At 37.0% G+C, this 20,828-nt stretch overlaps 1 protein-coding gene and 1 long non-coding RNA gene across 10 annotated transcripts in view; one reads left to right on the top strand and one right to left on the bottom strand.

The window, feature by feature from the left end:
- The window catches only part of DMXL2 (Dmx like 2), a 45,447-nt gene that overhangs the window by 18,080 nt on the left and 6,539 nt on the right, over positions 1–20,828 (top strand). For 2 of the 6 annotated variants that reach the window (XM_026856230.1, XM_026856227.1), the window contains 23 exons: positions 79–1,758; positions 2,063–2,173; positions 2,906–3,075; positions 4,387–4,484; positions 4,637–4,802; positions 5,758–6,022; positions 6,737–7,839; positions 8,922–9,113; positions 10,614–10,690; positions 11,386–11,516; positions 12,173–12,421; positions 13,316–13,354; positions 13,982–14,163; positions 14,523–14,653; positions 15,547–15,632; positions 15,864–16,065; positions 17,109–17,226; positions 18,031–18,093; positions 18,489–18,575; positions 18,656–18,777; positions 19,490–19,628; positions 20,255–20,315; positions 20,402–20,529. In XM_026856230.1, coding sequence (XP_026712031.1) covers positions 79–1,758; positions 2,063–2,173; positions 2,906–3,075; positions 4,387–4,484; positions 4,637–4,802; positions 5,758–6,022; positions 6,737–7,839; positions 8,922–9,113; positions 10,614–10,690; positions 11,386–11,516; positions 12,173–12,421; positions 13,316–13,354; positions 13,982–14,163; positions 14,523–14,653; positions 15,547–15,632; positions 15,864–16,065; positions 17,109–17,226; positions 18,031–18,093; positions 18,489–18,575; positions 18,656–18,777; positions 19,490–19,628; positions 20,255–20,315; positions 20,402–20,529 — 5,600 coding nt within the window. The remainder of the gene's footprint in view (positions 1–78; positions 1,759–2,062; positions 2,174–2,905; positions 3,076–4,386; positions 4,485–4,636; positions 4,803–5,757; positions 6,023–6,736; positions 7,840–8,921; positions 9,114–10,613; positions 10,691–11,385; positions 11,517–12,172; positions 12,422–13,315; positions 13,355–13,981; positions 14,164–14,522; positions 14,654–15,546; positions 15,633–15,863; positions 16,066–17,108; positions 17,227–18,030; positions 18,094–18,488; positions 18,576–18,655; positions 18,778–19,489; positions 19,629–20,254; positions 20,316–20,401; positions 20,530–20,828) is intronic. The other 4 variants (XM_026856231.1, XM_026856228.1, XM_026856229.1 and 1 more) reach the window with 3 other exon arrangements.
- On the bottom strand, positions 343–9,350 carry LOC113484085. 4 transcript variants are annotated; one of them, XR_003399153.1, is made up of 7 exons: positions 9,216–9,350; positions 8,756–8,823; positions 3,876–4,005; positions 2,073–2,179; positions 1,602–1,727; positions 1,313–1,461; positions 343–455 (listed from the first exon to the last, which is right to left on the bottom strand). It is a non-coding gene; the product is annotated as an uncharacterized LOC113484085 (long non-coding RNA). The 4 variants fall into 4 exon arrangements; XR_003399154.1 differs by lacking the exon at positions 3,876–4,005 and having other exon boundaries at positions 9,233–9,350; XR_003399155.1 differs by lacking the exon at positions 3,876–4,005 and having other exon boundaries at positions 2,093–2,179.

Genomic DNA, 20,828 nt, shown 5'->3' on the forward strand with positions numbered 1-20,828 from the left:
ACAGTGGTATGTCTGCCTTATTCATATAGGCATTCTGCTTTATATTACTGTAAGTAAATATGTTTGTTCTAACTTCAGGTCACCTGAGTTCTTCATCAATATACCCAGTCTGCCTTGCACCGTATCTGATAGTGACATCATGCTCAGACAACAGAGTGCGGTTCTGGAGATGTACTGTAGAGACAAACCTAAACAGCAAAAATGAAGAAAGGGAAACATATCATTGGAGAAAATGGCCTTTAATGAACGATGAAGGAGAAGACAACAGCAGTACAGTGAGCATAGTGGGAAGGCCAGTTGCCGTGAGCTGTTCTTACACAGGACGTCTTGCAGTAGCATACAAACAACCCGTACAGCATAATGGTTTCATTTCCAAAGAATTTTCCATGCATGTTTGTATACTTGAATGTGAGTCTACAGGAGGATCAGAATGGGTTTTGGAACAGACAATTCATCTGGATGACTTAGTTAAGGTTGGAAGTGTACTTGACTCAAGGGTCAGTGTAGATAGTAATTTATTTGTTTACAGTAAATCAGATGCATTTTTGAATAAAGACAAATACCTGGTGCCCAGTATCAAGCATTTGGTGCATTTGGACTGGGTATCAAAAGAGGATGGTTCACATATATTGACAGTTGGAGTTGGTGCCAACATCTTCATGTACGGAAGGCTTTCAGGAATTGTAACAGATCAAACGAGCAGCAAAGAGGGTGTAGCTGTCATTACTTTACCACTAGGTGGTAGCATAAAACAAGGTATCAAGTCAAAGTGGGTGTTGCTTAGATCAATTGATTTGGTATCATCTGTAGATGGCACTCCTTCACTGCCTGTGTCTCTGTCCTGGGTGAGAGATGGTATACTGGTAGTGGGAATGGACTGTGAAATGCATGTTTATGCCCAGTGGAAACACGCTGTCAAGTTTGGTGATGGAGAAAGTGAAGTTTTTACCACCGAAGACTCAACAACACAAGATCCACTCAAAACAAGCTTGATAGCAAAGAAGACCAGTGTAATTGATGGGGCAGGTATTGTAGATGATGTTTTTGGCACTCCAACTGTAATTCAGGATGGGGGCCTTTTTGAAGCTGCTCATGTTCTTTCACCTACTCTACCCCAGTATCATCCGACCCAGTTATTAGAACTTATGGATTTGGGGAAAGTTCGCCGAGCCAAAGCCATTCTATCGCATTTAGTTAAATGCATTGCAGGAGAAGTTGCAATAGTTAAAGATACAGAAGCTGGAGAAGGAACTGGTCCTAAACGCCATCTTTCTCGCACCATTAGTGTGAGTGGTAGTACTGCAAAGGATACCATCACAGCTGGAAAAGATGGTACTCGAGACTATACAGAGATAGACTCCATTCCACCACTGCCGCTGTACGCGCTGCTTGCTGCGGATCAAGATGCCACTTATGTTTCTGAAGAAACGTCTAAAATACCTCAGGGCTCTGAAGATCACGCTAAGAGAAAAACAGAGGATCAATACTCGGATCTATTCCAGATTCAGCCTGTTACAACTGAAGACTTTATTGATTTTGAGCCTGAAAAGAGGGAGAGTAAATCCAAAGTTATTAATTTGTCTCAGTATGGTCCAACTTACTTTGGCCGAGAACACGCCAGTGTCCTTTCAAGCCACCTGATGCACTCAAGTCTGCCAGGCCTCACTCGACTGGAGCAGATGTTCCTCGTAGCTTTGGCAGACACCGTGGCCACGACAAGCACTGAACTAGATGAGAACAGAGATAAGAATTATTCAGGTTAGTGTCTGACATATTACTGGATTAACATTCTTGTTCTAAGCAAAGGTAAACTTAGTCCTTGGGTATTTGGGGATAACAAAGCTAAAAGCTACCATCAGTTATTCAGAGTAGATACAGTAAGAAAGAGAAACACTTAAATATCAGTCTCTAGTTGTATTTCATATATAATAAATAACTTGTAAGTTCAGGTTCTCAGCAAGTTCAGAAACACACAACTTATCATATGCAGTGTATGAGGAAATGTATATATACCTCCTGTGGTCACCTGTATGTTCAAAAGTGAGTATTTCGTATTTCACAGGAAGAGATACCTTAGATGAATGTGGCTTACGATACTTGTTGGCTATGCGCTTGCACACCTGCCTCCTGACATCACTCCCACCTCTGTATCGAGTTCAGCTGCTTCACCAAGGTAATTCTTAGAGAAGGATTGATTTAATTTGATCCACTTGAGCTGACAGCATTTTGATTTATAATATTACAATATTTTGATTATCTGCATATTAATTCTAGATTATACGTATTTCATTAAGGCTTTTATCTTGCAGAGGCTTAGTAGAGGCTTCCCTATACTAAGCAAAAAGTATAGCTTGAACAGAAGGTAGCTCCTGCCCCGTTCAGTTTGAGGCAGGAATAAGTTCCCCAACCAGGTAACATACAGATTGTGTATGTATTTCACTGGTTTTGCTGGAGGAATTAAGATACTGCTTCATATGAGCATGGCTTTTTCTTACCTTAAAGATGACTTTATTCTGTCCTCACAGCAGGTTTTTTTCCCTTGCTCAATCTGAGTAAATGCTGTTGTGAAATGCAGGAAAGTTAGTTAACCACCTAAACAAAGGTTTCTGGCCCAGAATGGGTCTGTCTCTGATAACAGAACATTTCTCCTTCAGTCTTTCACCATGTAACTCCAGTACATGTATGAATGGGGTACTGGAACATGATGAAAGAAGCACTGAGGACATCCCTAAGGAGCAAAAAGATATTTCAGCTGTTCCTTTAGCAGCTCTACTTCCTTTTGAGGGAAACAGTCTCTCAGATCTACCTAACTCTTGGGTTGGACATCCCACTTTGCAACTCTGACATACTCCATTTGCTTATTAACAAGTCTCACTATTCTGAATTTTATTATGTTACTGTTTAGGCTTATCTACTTGCCATTTTGCATGGGCTTTTCATTCTGAGGCTGAGGAGGAGTTGATCAATATGATTCCTGCTATCCAGAAGGGAGACCCACAGTGGTCTGAATTAAGAGCTATGGGTATTGGTTGGTGGGTCAGGAATATCAACACACTCCGAAGGTGCATTGAGAAGGTACTTTTGATTGCTTACAAGTTGTAGCTCTAACAGATACACACAGTGACTTGTATATAGCAGGTTCCTTTGTACTCAGGCCCAGCCAGAGGACTCTGTAACTAATTTTTCTGTGCCAACTCATGTTGGCAGTCCTGGCTTACAAATTTTGTTATTCAGTAGTGTGGTATAATACAATTGATCTAGGGAAAATCTATTTCGGAAGCACTTAATTTCTCCCCCCTGCCACTTTTACAGTTACAGATTAATTACTTTTTTTTAAGAACCATCTTGTTTTCAGATATATGAGACAGTAGATACCTGTACATTGAACAGGGAATTATGCTTTGAGTTCAGTGGCTTTTATTTAACAAATATATGTCAAAATATTAGTAAAAACTATATAAAGGTCTTTTGCAAATTCTGTATGTTTAATGGAGTACTATAGAACTAAACGCAGTATCTAATCAAGCTAAATGCTATAGAAATAAAATCAGGTTTTACTCTTCTGTAGAGTCACAAAATGACTATTTTATAGAAATATGCACCTATATTATGTAAAGCCAAAATAACACCAAATCTCATTTGCATGCAGAACTTTCTTAGGGGAGGTCTAATAATGGATAAAATGCAATATGTTTTTGAGATAATATCTAAAACTGGCTCCTGTTGCTACCAATAAGATTTAAATTCTTGCTTTAACAAGAATTTCAGCTTTCATGTAACTTGAAGTTTGATGGATTTGAATAATTACCAGCTTTTGCTTTGAATTACAATAAATAGAGCAATCTCTGAAACGTCTGTGGAACAGAAGTACTTACTAGTTTCCTAAATTTCCAAGTCATCTGTTCTAAACACGTGTTTAAAAAAGTTACAGGACACTCAAAACATCCAGGAGCAAAACTTAATTATCCTAGTACTCCAATTCCAATGCAATTATATCTCTGAATCCTACACAAAACCCAAAGTGTTCATTAAATAAATATTTTTATTACCTTAACTATATGTAAATAATGGATTGCAAGAGGAATTTCACATAATAGTATGGGTTCCTGTATCACTTTCAAAGAAAATATTTTTAATTGCATATTTGTTATGTCCCTTTGTGGTTGAGAGGGGTTGATATCTGCAGTAGTGCTGCTTTGCTTAAGAACATTTACAGCGTAATGAGAGCTGTCACATACGGATAAAACATTCTGACAAAAATTATTGTTGCTTTGTGGAAATAATACAGCCACTTGGACCATCCTCCCTGACAGAGAATGTACGTTATTTAGCTAAAAGCAGCCAAATTATATTTTCAGTAATAATAGTAGGTTTTGTTTACTACAGGTTGCAAAAGCTTCATTCCAGAGGAACAATGATGCCTTAGATGCTGCGCTTTTTTACCTTGCTATGAAGAAAAAAGCAGTGGTGTGGGGTCTGTTTAGGTGAGTTCTGCTAACTCTGAGTTTGATTAAATCTTAATTGAACTGGGAATGCAAAGCAGAACTCATTCAAGATTAGAATTTAATTTAAAATGATGTTGTTCCTGTGAATGTATGCCAAGGTTATAAAATAAGTAATGCATTTCTTTGTGCAGGTCCCAGCACGATGAGAAGATGACTGCCTTTTTCAGCCACAACTTCAGTGAAGATAGGTGGCGCAAAGCTGCTTTGAAAAACGCCTTTGCTTTGTTGGGAAAACAACGCTTTGAACAATCAGCTGCGTTTTTCTTGCTAGCAGGTTCACTGAAAGATGCTATAGAGGTATTGACTTTTGAGAAATTAAATTTCGGTTTCTAATTTGACCTATGTCACTGCATCCTTACAAGCTCTGCTCTGCTGATGTTTTCAAAACTTGTGGCACCACAGATGGTATGGTATGTCCACACATGACCCCCTTGTGCCCTGTAGACATACCATTTACCTCCATGCTATCTGTGAAAAGCAGCTTGGAAGCTGATCTCAAGGCCAGAATCCTTGTTCAGATACATCAGTCCTCAGTGGAAGCACTCTTAGGAATACCAGTCATGACAATTCTGGCAAAACTCTCTGATCAGCACAGTTAAGTTGTAACAGTCTGTTCAGCCTCCAGCTATTCTGCATGACCTATTGTTGCTACATTAAATAAAAAAAAAAATTCAGAGTTCTCTTCTGAAGTGGCCATAGGATCCCTTTTTAGTGGAGCTGTGATGTTGCCTGCCACAAAGGAGGCGAGAGCTGTGAGCAGGATCATAACCGAAGCAGTACCTCTCAGGAGAGAATGGAAATTAGAGAACCTTTAGGGATCCTGCCTATTTATATGCAGTATGTTTGCCTTTACCTGAGAACATAAAGAATTTTCCTCAGAGATGTCATTCTGCAGATGAGACAATATGAAGAATATCTTACCAGTGATATATTAACATTAAAGTTTGAAGTTATGTTTATTCTACTAGGTAGAATAAAACGAAAGCATTTTTATCTTCTGCCATATTAATTTTTGACCTGCTGATGTACTGCTATGCATAGAATGATTCCTGAAATAGGAGAAAGTGCACCTTTTTCCAAACAGAAGAAAATGTTACTTAGATACATATCAGTTACCACATTTTTGTCCCTAAGATGAATATATACTAAAAAATTATCTGTTCTGTAAACCTACATCACTGTTCACTTCACTGTTATTTAAAAAAACTACTTTACCCTCCTAAAGCAACCTTTTCCTCACTTCTTATCATAGGTGTGCCTTGAGAAAATGGAAGACATCCAGTTGGCTATGGTTATTGCTCGTTTATACGAATCAGAGTTTGAAACTTCTGTCACATACACCTCCATTCTTTATGAAAAGATTTTGGGTTGCTCTAAGGATGGAGCTGGGTTCAGTTGTACTAAATTGCATTCTGATCCATTTCTGAGAAGCATTGCATACTGGATAATGAAAGATTACACTAGAGCACTGGACACGTTATTGGAACAAACACCTAAAGATGATGATGAAAACCCAGGTAAGGGAAAAATATTATTTGTCTGGGACAAACTTACTAAGACAAAGTAGAGAAGGAGAAATACTTTTTGTACGTGCTTGCAATCCTTTCTCCTGAGATGCCATTATGCTGAAATCATTAATTGACTTACGTACTGGCCTGCTCAATTTCTACTTCTTAAAAAAAATCTTTTCCAAGGACTTGTCTCCAGCCCCCTAATACCGAATTTAGTTCTGCTGTTAGATAAGCTCAGGAGGCCCTTTTTGTTTGGTACTTCCCCACGATACCCCTCTACTACTGAATGCTGGCTAGTCGTTATTCCAGTGGACTTAAATTCTCATTCTTGCTTCTAAGAATTAGCAGTGTTCTAGCAGGATTTCCTGTCCTGCCTCTTCTGAGATTAATGTTAAGTGACAGGTGGCTACATAAGTTTCTGTCGCATATTCCCTCCCTTGGGGAAATCTCTACCTGGCCAGTCATCTCACCTTTTTTTCAGGCTTAGCTGAGTGGAATGTAACAGTGAGGCAAATGAGATAATTTAGTATCTTTCTATTCATCCCTCTTATACCTTTAATCTTTTTGTGGGGAGTAAGTAATTATTTCATTTTGTTTTATCAACTGGACTCAAAACTTGTGTTTTGACAAGTCTCTGTAATGCAGAAAATACTGCAAAACCAAAGTAATACCATTTTAAAGCCGTTTTCAATAGATGTCCTTATCTGTTTAATTCTTTAGTTATCGTCAAGTCGTGCAATCCTGTGGTATTCAGTTTTTACAATTATCTTCGGACCCACCCTTTGCTCATCCGAAGATACTTCAGCTCACCTGAAGGGACTTTGGCCACCTTAGGTCTAAAAACTGAGAAAAGCTTTGTTGATAAAATTAATCTTATAGAAAGAAAATTATTCTTCACTACTGCAAATGCTCATTTTAAAGTGGGCTGCCCTGTACTAGCTCTTGAAGTCCTTTCCAAAATTCCAAAAGTAAGAAAAAAGTCTGCTGTAGCTGCAGAGAAAGATTCATCTAGTTCTCCAGTGCAGGCTGGTGTTTCAGATTCCAAAGCTCTAGGGGATGGTGCTGCAAGTGCTGATATAGACTGGTCAAAGCCAATTTCAACTTCCTTTGCTTTGGAGAATCCTGTTGATTCTTCAGCACAATTTGACTGGAGTCAACCAGCAGTAAAGTTCAGTGATGAGCCCCTTACTCTTGATTGGGGTGAAGACAAAAATGGGTCAGACGAAGAGGACAAGGATGTTGGTATAATGATGAAAAAATCAGAATCTGATTCTAAGAGTGGAGATGATGACGGTGAGAGAACCTCAGACACCAACATCCCACAGACACCACACGGGGAGATTTCTGATGCAGGAGACACTGAGGTTGATGTTATTGCTGAACAACTGAAGTTCAGAGCCTGTCTGAAGATCCTTATGACTGAACTGAGGACTTTGGCTACTGGTTATGAAGTAGATGGAGGAAAGCTCAGATTTCAGCTGTACAACTGGCTTGAAAAAGAGATTGCTGCTATGCATGAAATATGCAACCATGACGCAGGGGGCAAAGACTATTGTAAAACATATACCAAAGTAAATGGGGATCTACTCGATCACGATGATATTATGGATAAGCCAGACATTGGTTCGTATGAACGGCACCAGATAGAACGACGTCGGTTACAGGCGAAACGAGAACATGCTGAGAGACGAAAGTGGTGGCTGCAGAAGAACCAAGCTCTTTTAAGAGTTTTTCTAAGTTACTGTAGTCTTCACGGGGCACAAGGTGGTGGTTTAGCATCTGTAAGAATGGAGCTGAAGTTCTTGCTGCAAGAGTCACAGCAGGTAAAACACTGAATTAATTTCTGTTCACAAGTTCTGGACAGTTTTGTCAAATGCTTAAGTTTGTGCCTAGATGGAGGCTTCTTAAGTCTGCAAGTCTAATGGTCAAGATCATTTTAATGTTCTTGGAGAAGGAACTTGGTATTTAAATGTGCTGCTTGTCCACATACTCATTAAATGGTTCTTAGGAATCTGTTACATAACATTGAGGATTAGCTTACCTGTAGTTATGGAACATAAATGTTGCTGTTTAGATTATAGCTGCAGCATTATATGTTGTTCCAATGAAATTATAATTTTGATCACAATATTCTGGGTACCTATATAATAAATGCACAGTTGCTAAAATAAGACAAAATCTCATCCCCTACACCTCTGCAAATCATGTAAAGGAGCTAAAAGGAATGGGATCTTAGCTGCAAGGCTCAACAAATAATACCAAGTCAGACAGGGCAGTGCTCCCTGTTTTACTTATATTACTGCATTTTCTACATTTATTTAATACAAAAAGAGATCTTTTCCAGCAAATGTTAAAGACTAACCTGAGCTACAGCAGATAATCTGATACTGGGCAAGTCATTTAGCTTGCTCTAGTTCCAGGTTTCTCAAATTTCAAATAGGAGCAGTAGACAAATGTTTTGGTGGTATTAGACTTAGCACATACTTTTTAAGAATTGAAAAAACATTCTGTTTGTTTCCACTTGAAAAGCTGAGATTAATGCAAATTTGACCTCTGTTGTTAAACTCAGACCAGTGAATATCATGTCAACTTACGCTACTACAAGTGCATTTTTAGTTAGTGTTTACCAGACAATCCCAACGCTTCCTAATGAATTACATAAAAATATTGTTCCTGCACTAAATCAAAAAGTGTTACAGCAAACTTGGTCTGATCCGTGTTGTTATAGTAAGAACTTACTTTTGACATCAGTCATGGTAAAATCTTGTCTGTATGGAGTAGACAACAGTGGAAGAAGATAAATTACCCTGGGAAAAAAATGTAAGATGCAAAATTATAATTTTTTTAAAACTTTTTTTTTTCCTCAAAAGCAGTAATTTTAAATACAGTCTTTTCTTTTCCACAGGAAACTACTGTAAAACAGCTTCAATCTCCACTTCCATTACCCACCACACTACCGTTGCTTTCTGCAAGCATAGCATCCACAAAAACTGTGATAGCTAATCCTGTGCTGTATTTAAACAACCACATCCATGATATCCTTTACACTATTGTGCAGATGAAATCACCACCACATCCGAATATCGAAGATGTCAAGGTAATGAACAGCTTTCAGGAACTGCTAAAACGGGGAGCGAGCATGCAAAAAATAAAAAAGTTTAAGTTGACTCAAAGTTTGAGTTAACTTTTCAGCACTTACCCTTTCATAGTACTGACCTTCTCCCTTAAGTCTGGTGAAAATGCTAGTTAACTACTTGCTTTCAGACATCTTTTTGAATCTGGTTCGTTCCCTTTCATCCAAATTCTAGTCATTCTCAGGAAACTACTCAAAACTACTAATCATTGTCATTGTGGTCTGGTTAAATCCTGTAGGGAGATTAATGACAGTAGAGATGGGAGACTGTAAGTTATGTTATAACCTATTAATATAGATATTAGGAACGTTACTCTAGTGCAAATTTCCTCAAGTGTACTGGGTTTTAAGGAATCTTGGCAAATTACTTTATCTGACTCCATACTTGGGAGTGAATAAATTCTGTTCAGATTCAGTAAATAGAGGGGAGAAAAAAGCTAAAGAGCCTGAGTCTGACACAGTTAATTAGTAAGAAACTAAATCATTATTTTGTACATTTAGATCAGTATTCATATTCATTAAATCATTTTGAATTTCTATTGACTAAATGAAAGTAGGGAAAAATTAGGAAACTAAATGGGTTGTCCCACTGCAATGCAGTTAAGTTTCTAAAACTGTACCCAAGCTTATTTACATCTCATTTTCTCTCTTTTATCCGTTGACTCCTTTTCCTTCCTGCATTATGCTACAGCAAGCATCTTTCTTATTCTAAAAACTCATACTTCACATGCATTTTGTTTTAAAAGAGAATTCAGGAAGAAGAGCTGACACCTCCTAACTGCAAACCCAACTATTTACATAATTCATAGCTCTAATCTAAGGTCTAACTTTTGATTAAATGGAAAGATGGTAGGAAAAGATGGAATCGAACACTAGAGTGGGTTTTAAAAAGTTTACATCTTTAAGTTTGACAGTACCATTTTCTTCACACTGTGGATTTCATTGGACTTTCTAAGAAATTCTTGCATTTCTTCTGTTTGACAACTGGAGTGTTTCTGTTGCATTGTGAGGCAATACTGGAGTATTATTCTTGTTACTCCTGGAAATTTATAAGCACATAACTGAGGTAAAAAACGACAGTATAGATAAACCAACGATTACACAAACATTTGTATTTTATGCATACTGAGCAACTACTAGACCGAACTGCAGTGTTCTAGAATACAGCTGCCAAGAACCATTCTATCAAATTCATTATCGTAACAGGACCTACTCAATCACTCCTTCAGTGTACTCATTTGTTAGAACAAAGTTCATTATCTTGACGTAATATTAGGAGGTTTTGACTGCGTTCAACTGATCCTGAGCAAACAGTTGTGATCTTCAAAGTACTATATTATAAACTTTCAGTCACGTTACTATTTCCTGCACTTGGTTTAAAATGAAGACATTTCCGGTGCTGTTTAGAAAGAATTGTAGTTTACACAGCTTTTATATAAAACTTATTGGCTTTTTTTATTTTAGGTGTACACACTTCATTCTTTAGCAGCTTCACTTTCTGCATCTATTTATCAAGCACTATGTGACAGCCACAGCTACAGGTAAAACCAGACGTTTTCTTACATTTGGAGTACTTCATGTATCCAAATCGGAAATTCTTCATGCATGTGTCTAAAAAAGGGAATAAATATCTGTGTAGAGGTGTAGGTACTTACACAGTTTACACATTGCTAGCACTGAGATGTCTGATCAGTTTTACACAGATAAAATTACAAAAATCATTCAGACTTTTTTTTTTTTTTTTTCCAATAAATAATAGGAAAATCTGGTGTCACTCTCACTTGCAATGCTTCCAAAAAATATTTGAATGCTGTTTTCTACAGCACATTCATTGCTGAATAGGGATGCAGGGGAAACATGTGAGCCTAATTGAAGTCAGATTTCAGTCAGTTTTTATTCCAAACTGGAAGAGAATGTTGTAAAAAACATTTTAAAAAATTCATCAGAACAAACACATTATAAAAATTTTTGAAAAAGCCTTTTTCATACCTAGAGCTACACACATTAAAACTGATAATGCCACATGGACACATTTAAAGTTTTAATTAAAAGAATGTTTTGTACACCATGAAATCATACAATTCTTGACTTCCTCGTACGGAATTTTAAATGTTGCATTTTCTAATTGAAACCCAAAACATGTGTGTGTATATATATATATATATATACACTATACTCTGTGAAAAACATATTCTAAAAATCCTTTCTCATCAGAAAAAAATTAATTTGTATTTAGCAGTCAAACAGAAGCAAATCAGTTTACGGGGATGGTTTATCAAGGACTGCTTCTGAGCGATCGACGCAGACTGAGGACAGAAAGTATTGAAGAGCATGCAACTCCAAACTCATCTCCTGCTCAGTGGCCTGGTGAGACAAAAATAAGGTTACTTTTAGCACCACAGGACCAGCTCCACATTTAAAAATTATTTCACTGTCCGGTAATATGATGGATGATCAAGGACAGATGAGTGTTTCTGATTTAGTTTTCAAATTATTAACAGCCTTTAACTTTTTCACATATCAAAACAAATAAAAATAAGTTTTCTATATGGGAAACATCTTGCTTGAAGAAGAGACCACGATCTTTAGGAAAAACTCAATAAACTGATAATCTATAATCCTAAAATGTTTCCCTCCAGTCTGCCTCACCCCCCAGCAAAGCTCTTTCTGTAAGCTCTTTCTGCAGTACTGTCTTACATCTCGGCTTTACTTGGTATAGCCATCAAAACAACTGCTCCAACATGTGAGCATGAAGTTAGTATTTTGAGGTCAGCTGTGGAAACAGTGCTGGAATTTCACAGGCAAGCTGCAGAGGGGCACAACCCCAAAGTCCCAGACCCAAGGTGGCTTTTTAAAATCTTAATTTTTATTATTTTAAGAAACATAGTATGATTCATCTGAATAAAAGTGTCATGTAGTTGTTAGTATGTGTTTAACATAAAATGTAGAGGTGAAACATTTCATTTTTTTCCATTTGTACTCTTACTCATTTAACATAAGCTTTTCCTCTTTTCTCTTTGCAGGTGTGAGTTCACTTATAAATCTCTTAAGTTCAGCTCAGGATGAAGATCAACCAAAGTTAAACATCCTCCTTTGTGAAGCTGTTGTAGCTGTCTACCTGAGTCTCCTTATACACGCCCTTGCAACCAATTCATGTAATGAATTATTTCGACTAGCAGCCCATCCTTTGAACAGTCGAATGTGGGCTGCTGTTTTTGGTGGAGGAGTGAAACTTCTTGTAAAACCTCGAAGACAGTCAGAAAATATTCCAGGTACTTTGTTTTCTAAAGGTCATACTAATGATTTACATTTTATACCTTTTAGTAAACTAGTAGGAGAGATTTCCTTCCTTTTAAAGACAAAAACAAGCAAGCAGAATTTAACCATCTATTGACAAGAAAACTTACCTTAATTAAAAAGCAGAAAATTATTAGTCTTGCAGTTGTTTTTTGTAATGGCAACCAGCACATTTTGAATTTTCTATAAAAGCTGATGATATCAGGATTAAATGTTTACTTGTAATACTTTTCAGGACTTTCAGTTATTATTTTTTTAGTGAAAAAACAGATGGTATAAATCAGAGTCAGCACCTATGGTTTTTTGTATGTGAGAGATCGGTGTTACTGTTAGACTGCAGTGATTTGGAAACAGTATTTCTGAAACCAATTTCTACTGCAAGATACGATTTCACCTTGCACAAGGCCACAGAGAAAAAAAATATCAACTTCATCTGTCAGAAAAATAGTTCATGCATATGTAAACTCCAACTAAAACCAGGAGCTCTGCAAAGACAGATGAGCCATGTCTTAATATGCTGCCTGAGGAAAAGCAAAAGTGGAGACTGAATTCAGGCTCTGGAGACAAAGGCAAATACAACCATTTGTCATAGAGTTCACACTGCAACAACGCTCTAAAATCATGTCACACAGACTTTCACAATAACGATAGGCTTGAAACTATTGCAAAAAAATCAATGTTCTATATCTGAAATATAAACCAAAACAGTAATAAGGCAATGCACCATTATAAGTATGCACAACAGATATTTATCGTTCGTGGAATAACTTAAACTCATTTAGGCCAGTTCTTTTCACAAGATGTTAATACGGATAACTTACAGTCCTGTCTTCATTTGAGATGTATTCTGTTTCCCTTTGACCTACAAGCTGCTACAGCTTCTGATGTTTCAGAGGATGGTAATGAAGGTTTGTAAAATCTTGCAGTGTAGATGAATGTTAGTAGTGGCTTTTTTAAAAAGTTTTTAAATATCTAGCTCCTTTGTGATAAAGTAAGTGTGATCTTCAACGTTGCCTGACCAATAGCACTTTGAAAAACAAATTCCACACTAATATTTTGATAACTATTAAGACGTTTTAAATCATAACACTTTAAACTAAACTTTAGCTGTCAAAGAGCCTGTCTCTATTCAAATCTTCTATACTATCTTAAGAATTCCATGGCTTATATTTTGAATAACTACTGCTCCTTGTGCAGTTTGCAGTTTAGTGAGATTTTATATATTACTTGTATTTCTCAACCAAATTTCTTAATTTCTCTCTTGAGAAATTTTTCAGCTAAAAGCTTTTTATTTAAAAGCTGCATCTCCTGAGAATTTAATCCAGACAATAAAATGTATTTCTCTTGACATATCCAATGTATAAATGTCACAGTTACTGAATTTATTACAAGTGAATTTTTTGCAAGATTACACTTACTTTATATAGGCTGGCTTTGATTTCTGAATCAGTAGCAATTAGTTCCTTTAATGATAAAATACACCCATTTCTAAAGATGCAATTTTAATATTAGCTTTTCACATTACCTGAATTTAGCACCACCTCTTCCATCAGAAGAAATGGATAAACATCGCCGTCGGTTTAATATGAGGATGTTAGTGCCAGGAAGACCAGTAAAAGATAGCACTGTACCACCACCTGTACCTGCTGAAAGACCCTCGTACAAGGAAAAGTTTATCCCTCCAGAGCTCAGCATGTGGGACTATTTTATGGCAAAGGTAATTTAAAAAGGAAAAGAGAAGTTACAGTTCATAAAAGCAAGTTTCTTCTCTGTTAAGTTTTAAAGGACAAAAATAATTCTGAAAATTCTGAGTGCCCTTCATAGTAAACTGCAGAATATTAGTCTCATGGTAGAAGACGAAGAGCCTACAAGGCTATTATCTAACTTTTAAAATGTGTCTCTTGCCAATAATAGAGATTAACGCTTTTCCAATTTCTACTTGTTTATGTTTTAAGGAAACTTATTTATAGGTTAAGTTGTTGTCATTTAAACTCTGTAACAGTTACAATCAAAATAAGAGCTGAATATTAAGATTGGAAAATTGTTTTTATAGCACAGTTTTATTTTGCATTGCAGCCATTTCTGCCGCTATCAGACAGCGGTGTTATATATGATTCTGATGAAAGCATTCACAGTGATGAGGAAGAGGATGATGCTTTCCTCTCCGATGTACAGATCCAGGAACACAAAGATGCCAATTCTTACAGGTTAGCAGAAATTGTCACTATTTTAGAATAATTATGTTGTGTGCTTACCTTTGGTTCCAAATTAAGGAAAATACAGGTCCTCTGCAGAGTCCAGTTTAAGTCAAATAACGTAAGTAATGTGGTTAGATTTATCTGTGGCAATGGGATTACAGAAGTGACAAATTCTTATCACAGTAACAGTTCCCCATTTACTTGCCTAAAAAAGCAGGATTAGGAAGTCAAAGCTGTGTGGTTTGCATTTTTTGGAGAGGGGAAAAATAAATTAAACCCCCCCAATCTTCATTTTTAAGAAACAAAGAGATGCCACAATGCCAGCTGTAGAATGATGTGTTGGACTACTTATTCAAGCATGATGTTTAGTTTTTGAATGAGTGGCAGATTAAATAGAATGATGGAGAAAAGGTGATGGCTCCTTTATGTGGTCATGTCTCTCATTAGTCCTGTACCCCTGTCCTGTACAGGATCTGTACCTTTAACTTCTGTGAGACGTTTAGTGTGAAAGCTTCTGCTGCGAGCACCAGTGTAATGTCTTGTCTGTATTCATCACAATTTCACGGAGAATTTCAAGAGGTGTTTCAGGGGGTTTGTACAGTCTTGCAGAGGCTCAGGCATGCACACTCTTATCTGGGGGAAGACTACAATAATCTGAGATTGGTACAAGAGAGAAGGGGATACTGTCTGTTACAGCACGGGGTCCTCAAGCACCCCTACATTGCATAGTTGATATATTTAAAGCTATGCAAAGTTGAGAGCTTTCTCTGTGTGTCTGGTAAACCTTAGTGAACCATCTACACTGTTTTTCTAATCTGTGTATTTGGTAGAAGGAGAGAATATTCTGCAGACAACTCTGTTAACGTTGTTTTAACACAACTAAATCTGTTCTTTTTGTACAGTTGGGCTCTTCTGCATCTGACAATGGTAAAATTAGTTCTGCACAATATTAAGAACTTCTTTCCCATTGCTGGCCTGGAATTCACTGGTATGTTAAATTCTGTTTTACATTTTAGCCTTCTGTATAAGTGGCTTTCTGCCAGACTTTTCTTTTTAATTTCCAATCATGTAATACATTATTTTTTACGATTGCCAACAAGTGCATTTCCTTTCAAGATTTCTTTTTTGGATGGTTGTGTTAGTCTGTTTTTTTTATACACACTGTAACTTAATTTTTTTTTTTCTGTAAGCCTTACTTTATTAATATATTTCTGGTTAGATTTGCCTGTAACATCACCATTGGGCATTGCTGTAATAAAAAATTTGGAACACTGGGAACAGATTCTTCAAGATAGAATGGACCAGTTCGAAGGCCCACCACCAAACTACATCAACACTTATCCTAGTGACCTGGGTGTAGGTGCAGGACCAGCTATTCTCCGCAATAAAGCGATGATTGAACCTGAAAACACACCATTCAAGTAAGTATTTTTTTCCTAGCAAAAACACATTCTTCGATCCTAGAAATAGTAAAGCGTATTTCCACCTAAAATTAAAGAGCCAAATGAAGACTGGCTAGATCTAGTTCTAGCCAATACTTTACAGAAACCACTTTCCCATGTCCCTTTGTTCCTTCTTCTGCAGCTGTCTCGTGCAGCAGCCTTACTCTGCTGCACCTTTCACAACTGCAGCAAGAAAGGAAAATAAGAGGAAAGATTGGGGCTTGAAGGACCACAAATCAAGGGCACCAGCTGCTGCTGGGAAGACCCTATTCAACCCCTCTCACTGTTCCTCCAGCAGCAGCTGCCTCCCACCCTACCTCAGCAACAAAAGAAGAGTTACATAATAAGATGGCAGGAGAGGAGAAGGAGAGAAAGAGTTGTAGTATGGTCCTTGTAAAGCTGTGTTTAGACCAATATCATGCTTGTAGGTATCCTCCAGTGCAGATAGTAAACCATGTTTTCCACTCAAAACCAGCTTGCTTTTCTCAATATACTAAAATACAACTTTAGGTTTACTATGTACGACTTTGGATTTGCACGGTTGATGCTGCATTTTATTACAATATCCCTACAAACATGCACTGCTGCTTTAGAAATATTTGTCCTCAATTCTGAGGCAATGAGTTTTATTCGGCTCCTATATTCATTTGGCCAAATATTTGTGAATTCTCTTGAATACTGAAAGAAATACGTAAGGAAATTCTGTAGGGCCAGCATATTCAACATAAATGCAGTTTTAGTAGAGTGCAAATACAGACATAAATGCAAGTCAGCAGATTAAACTGTAGTACTTGGAAGTCAGTAACATAATGTGGATTTTAGTAAAATGCAAGAACAAAGTATCTCTTGATACTTGCCTTGAACAAATTAGAGCCTAAACTTTGGGGGTTTTATTTCTTCAAGTTGGAATTTCATCTGAAGTCATTCCGAGTGGGGGTTTTTGTCCACTTGTAATTACACTGAAGCTTTTGCCCTTTTTTTTCCTCCCCCCCCTTTTTTTTTTTTTCTTCTGTTTGATCCAGATCAAAGGACTATTCAGCTCTTCCAGCCAAAAGACTCTGGCATTTTCTTGTGAAGCAAGAACTTCTTCAGGAGACTTTCATAAGATATATATTCACAAAGAAAAGAAAGCAAAGTGAGGTAAACAAAGGATGCAACTTTTCTTTTAAAAAAAAGCTCAATTATAACTGTTCCTCAGTCTCTTCATTATTTCTTTTAGTTTTTCTTTCCATTTTTTTCATTGGCATTTCAATTTCCTTTCTTTCATTTAACAGTGTATGGAATTTATTTTTTTTTTTAAATCAACATGACTGTCATGTTGTTTATTGAAGTATCAACTGAACCAAATATTTTTACACAAGACCTTTATGTATTTGAATACTGTCCTAATAAAGAAAGAGAACATTTGCAATAATGGTAATAAGTATATAAATTTGAGTATTCATATAATATTTCTGTGTGTCATACTGAAAAAGAAATTTAAATGAGGTATTACTTTGTGTATATGTATATATGCATGAGTAATATATACATATAAAAGTAATATTATATAGTAATATATAATATGGGGCTTTACGAATTGTACCAGTTACAACTGTAATGAGTTCTAACTGAAAATTTAAACCAACACATAAGTACCATAGGAGATAATTATGCTATTTAGTATCTTAAAGAATTCCTGTAAGTATGGAGTTTGTGTGTGTATTACTCCTCCATTTATTTACTATATCATACATTTTGTGTTCATCTAGGAGGCATTACATTTTAAGTGAGTTTGTTTAGATTCCTGTCTTAGTTTCTGTGCCTTTTTATAAAAAGTTAAAAATACATTTGTCATCATTTACTGACAGAGTGGCCTTTAAAATCTAGTTTGGAATGTTTCATTCTTTTTTTATATTTGTTTGTGCATGTGTTTTGTGTTTGTGACTGTGTGATGTTATGTAGTCTGTAGAAGATCGTGTGGAGCAGGTCAAACAAAACTGCGTAGCAGAAGATCACAAAAACAAGGTAGTATCCCTTCTCCCAAACCTCTAGCACATTCTTAAAAGTTCTGTGGAACTGGCTTTTCTTTCTCTAACGTGACTAACAGAAGCTATATGTTCTGTGTAGTCTGTGTGGCAGGCTTCTAATCAGTGAATTAACTTTGGATGTCCTGATAACTGGGATGAGTGAACACCTTGTAAATAGTGTCACACGCACAACTTTGTGTTTCTTATACTCAAATATAACTTTTGGCTTCTAGAACATCCAAGAGTATGAGGAGTCTAAAGTTTAGCTTCCTAAACAATGCTGAGGCCACTGAACTTTTCTTGCATGAATTTTGTATAGATTTTTGCGGTCTGAATGTACCACTTCAAAATGGATTTTCATGCTGATTGGAATTTCTCATAAATGTTTTGTAGGTTGAAGCAGATCTTGGCTACCCTGGAGGAAAAGCAAAAATCATTCACAAAGAATCAGATATGATAATGGCATTTGCAGTTAATAAGGTAAACCTCAAATACTACAGTAAGTCTAATAAAAAGATCTTAATTATAGTCAGTATAAATTTTCTATTTGTGCTGCATAGGCAAACAGCAACGAAATTGTTTTGGCGTCGACACATGATGTTCAAGAACTTGATATTTCAGCTCTGCTGGCTGCTCAGTCATTTATATGGATCGGGGAAGAATATGACAGAGAGTCTAAAAGGTAGGTTTTGGCGTGCTTATACTACAGCATTGGTTTACTGTGAGGCTGCATATAGAATACCTGTGTTAAGTGCAAGTGGATCATACCAAAAAGGTTAATTAGTCTTCTTCAGTGGGTTTCAGATTGCTTTACAAAGGAGTGAGGGAAGGCAAAAGTAAAATTACTGTCTGTTTTACACATGGAGAAACTAAGGCTTTGAGGGGTTTGAGTATTTTGGGCACTGCACAGTGAAGTAAAATCCCACGGTGCGTAAGCTAACGAAGGAAGTGCTGCCTTAGACACAGTTGCATCATGGCAGTGTCGAGGGTAGTTGTGGGAGCTGATGCAGTGCAAGGGCCTGAATTCCTGTCCCCTCCATCACTGCACTGAGAACTGTGGATGTATCAGCTGCAGAAGCACCTACCTGTACCTCACTCCACTGAATAGAAACACGTGTAGACACACAGCTCAGGAATCTTCCAACAATATTCTTCTCAGGAGAGCTTATATTCTCAACATGGAGCTACCACACTTAGGATCATCTGTTGAGGTTAAACACCGATAGCTTTGGAGCACGTGGAAAGCATTTGTGCAATGTAAGTGCAGGAACTACCAATTTACAGTCTCGTTAGAATCACTTCTGCCCACTGCCACTAGCCTCTTCACAGTGAGCTAAGCAAACAGCATTGGTAGCAAAGAAACATCTCTCTAAAATACTGCTGTTCTTTCACAGTTCTGATGATATTGACTTCCGTGGTTCTACCACAACTCTAACTCAGTCAACTGCACCATCTTTTGGAGTGAGTCAGATACAACCGTCGTCATCTATGCCCTGGTTAGGCAGCGGTCAAACCAGCACTGGAGCTGGTGTGGTGAGTACTGCTGTTGGGTGCAGCTCAGGAGACTTAATTTTTTTTTTTTTTTTAGCATGTTATTTAATAGAAACACCTCGTGTGCATTAGCCATCATACTGTTAATTCAATGTTGACATAAAAGGCCTACAATGACCAAGTCGTGGCCAAAATAAGCATTTTCTTACATTGAGGCACAGAATTATTTTCTATATTGAGGCACAGAATTATTGCAACCTAGAAAATAATGGGACAAGCAGGTTTTCCTCTTTCTCACGGGAACTTTGAGGTAGGTCCTGAAGTTTCCGGGGACAAAACAAAACAAAACTAAAAAAGTCAACCAAAAGCAGAACAATCCCAAACATAAAATTTTTGCATTGGGACTAATATCAAAAGCATACACATCAGCGTGTGCTCGAGTTCTTTGTATAATAGAAGACAACACTATTTGAACTTTCATGTCTAAAAAAGCTGTCCTGAACAGGCTTTAATTACTATACTGCAACTAAACTTAATGAGATGCAAATAGATGCTAGCTTGGCAGGCTTTTTTTAACTGGGGGACACTCACCATGCAGTAGTACAAACAAAATCGAAAAGTGTGTTTGTGTCTTTTTTTTTTAAATATTAATTTTCATTTATTTGAAGCTTATTAAAAGAAATCTGAATAACGTCAAGAGAATGGCTTCACATCCAGTCCATCAGTACTGTAAGTGAATCACACTTGTTAGTACAGAGCTGATCATTTTCTATAAAATACTGCTGTAATAATGAACATTTCTCTTTCAATCTTAGATCTTACAGGAGCACAAGATGGTAGTGTTCGAATGTTTGAGTGGACAAGGCCACAGCAGCTGGTATGCTTCCGCCAGGCTGGGAATGCCAGGGTTACCAGAATGTATTTCAATTCCCAGGGCAATAAAGTAAGTACAACATTTAGGATTTTTCCTTCTTATTTAATTCATAAGGAAACGTTTTGGTTGTGCCGTGACCTCTAAAACAGGTTTACCTGGTGACACACAGAACTGTTAAGATGTCCCAGAATGAATCCATAAGAAGTATCTTACCATCCATTGTGGCTGCATATGGAAACTTCGTAATAAACACTGACCCTTAGTCTCCTTTCTCTTCCATCAGCCTCACACTGCTTTCCCATATCCCATTTGCTGTCTTTTCAGACTATTTGTTCTCCATGTTCTGAAATCTGTGTTCCCATGTGGTG

This window comes from Athene cunicularia, assembly GCF_003259725.1.
Source record: "Athene cunicularia isolate RWA chromosome 10 unlocalized genomic scaffold, athCun1 chr10_part1, whole genome shotgun sequence".
NCBI lineage: Eukaryota > Metazoa > Chordata > Aves > Strigiformes > Strigidae > Athene > Athene cunicularia.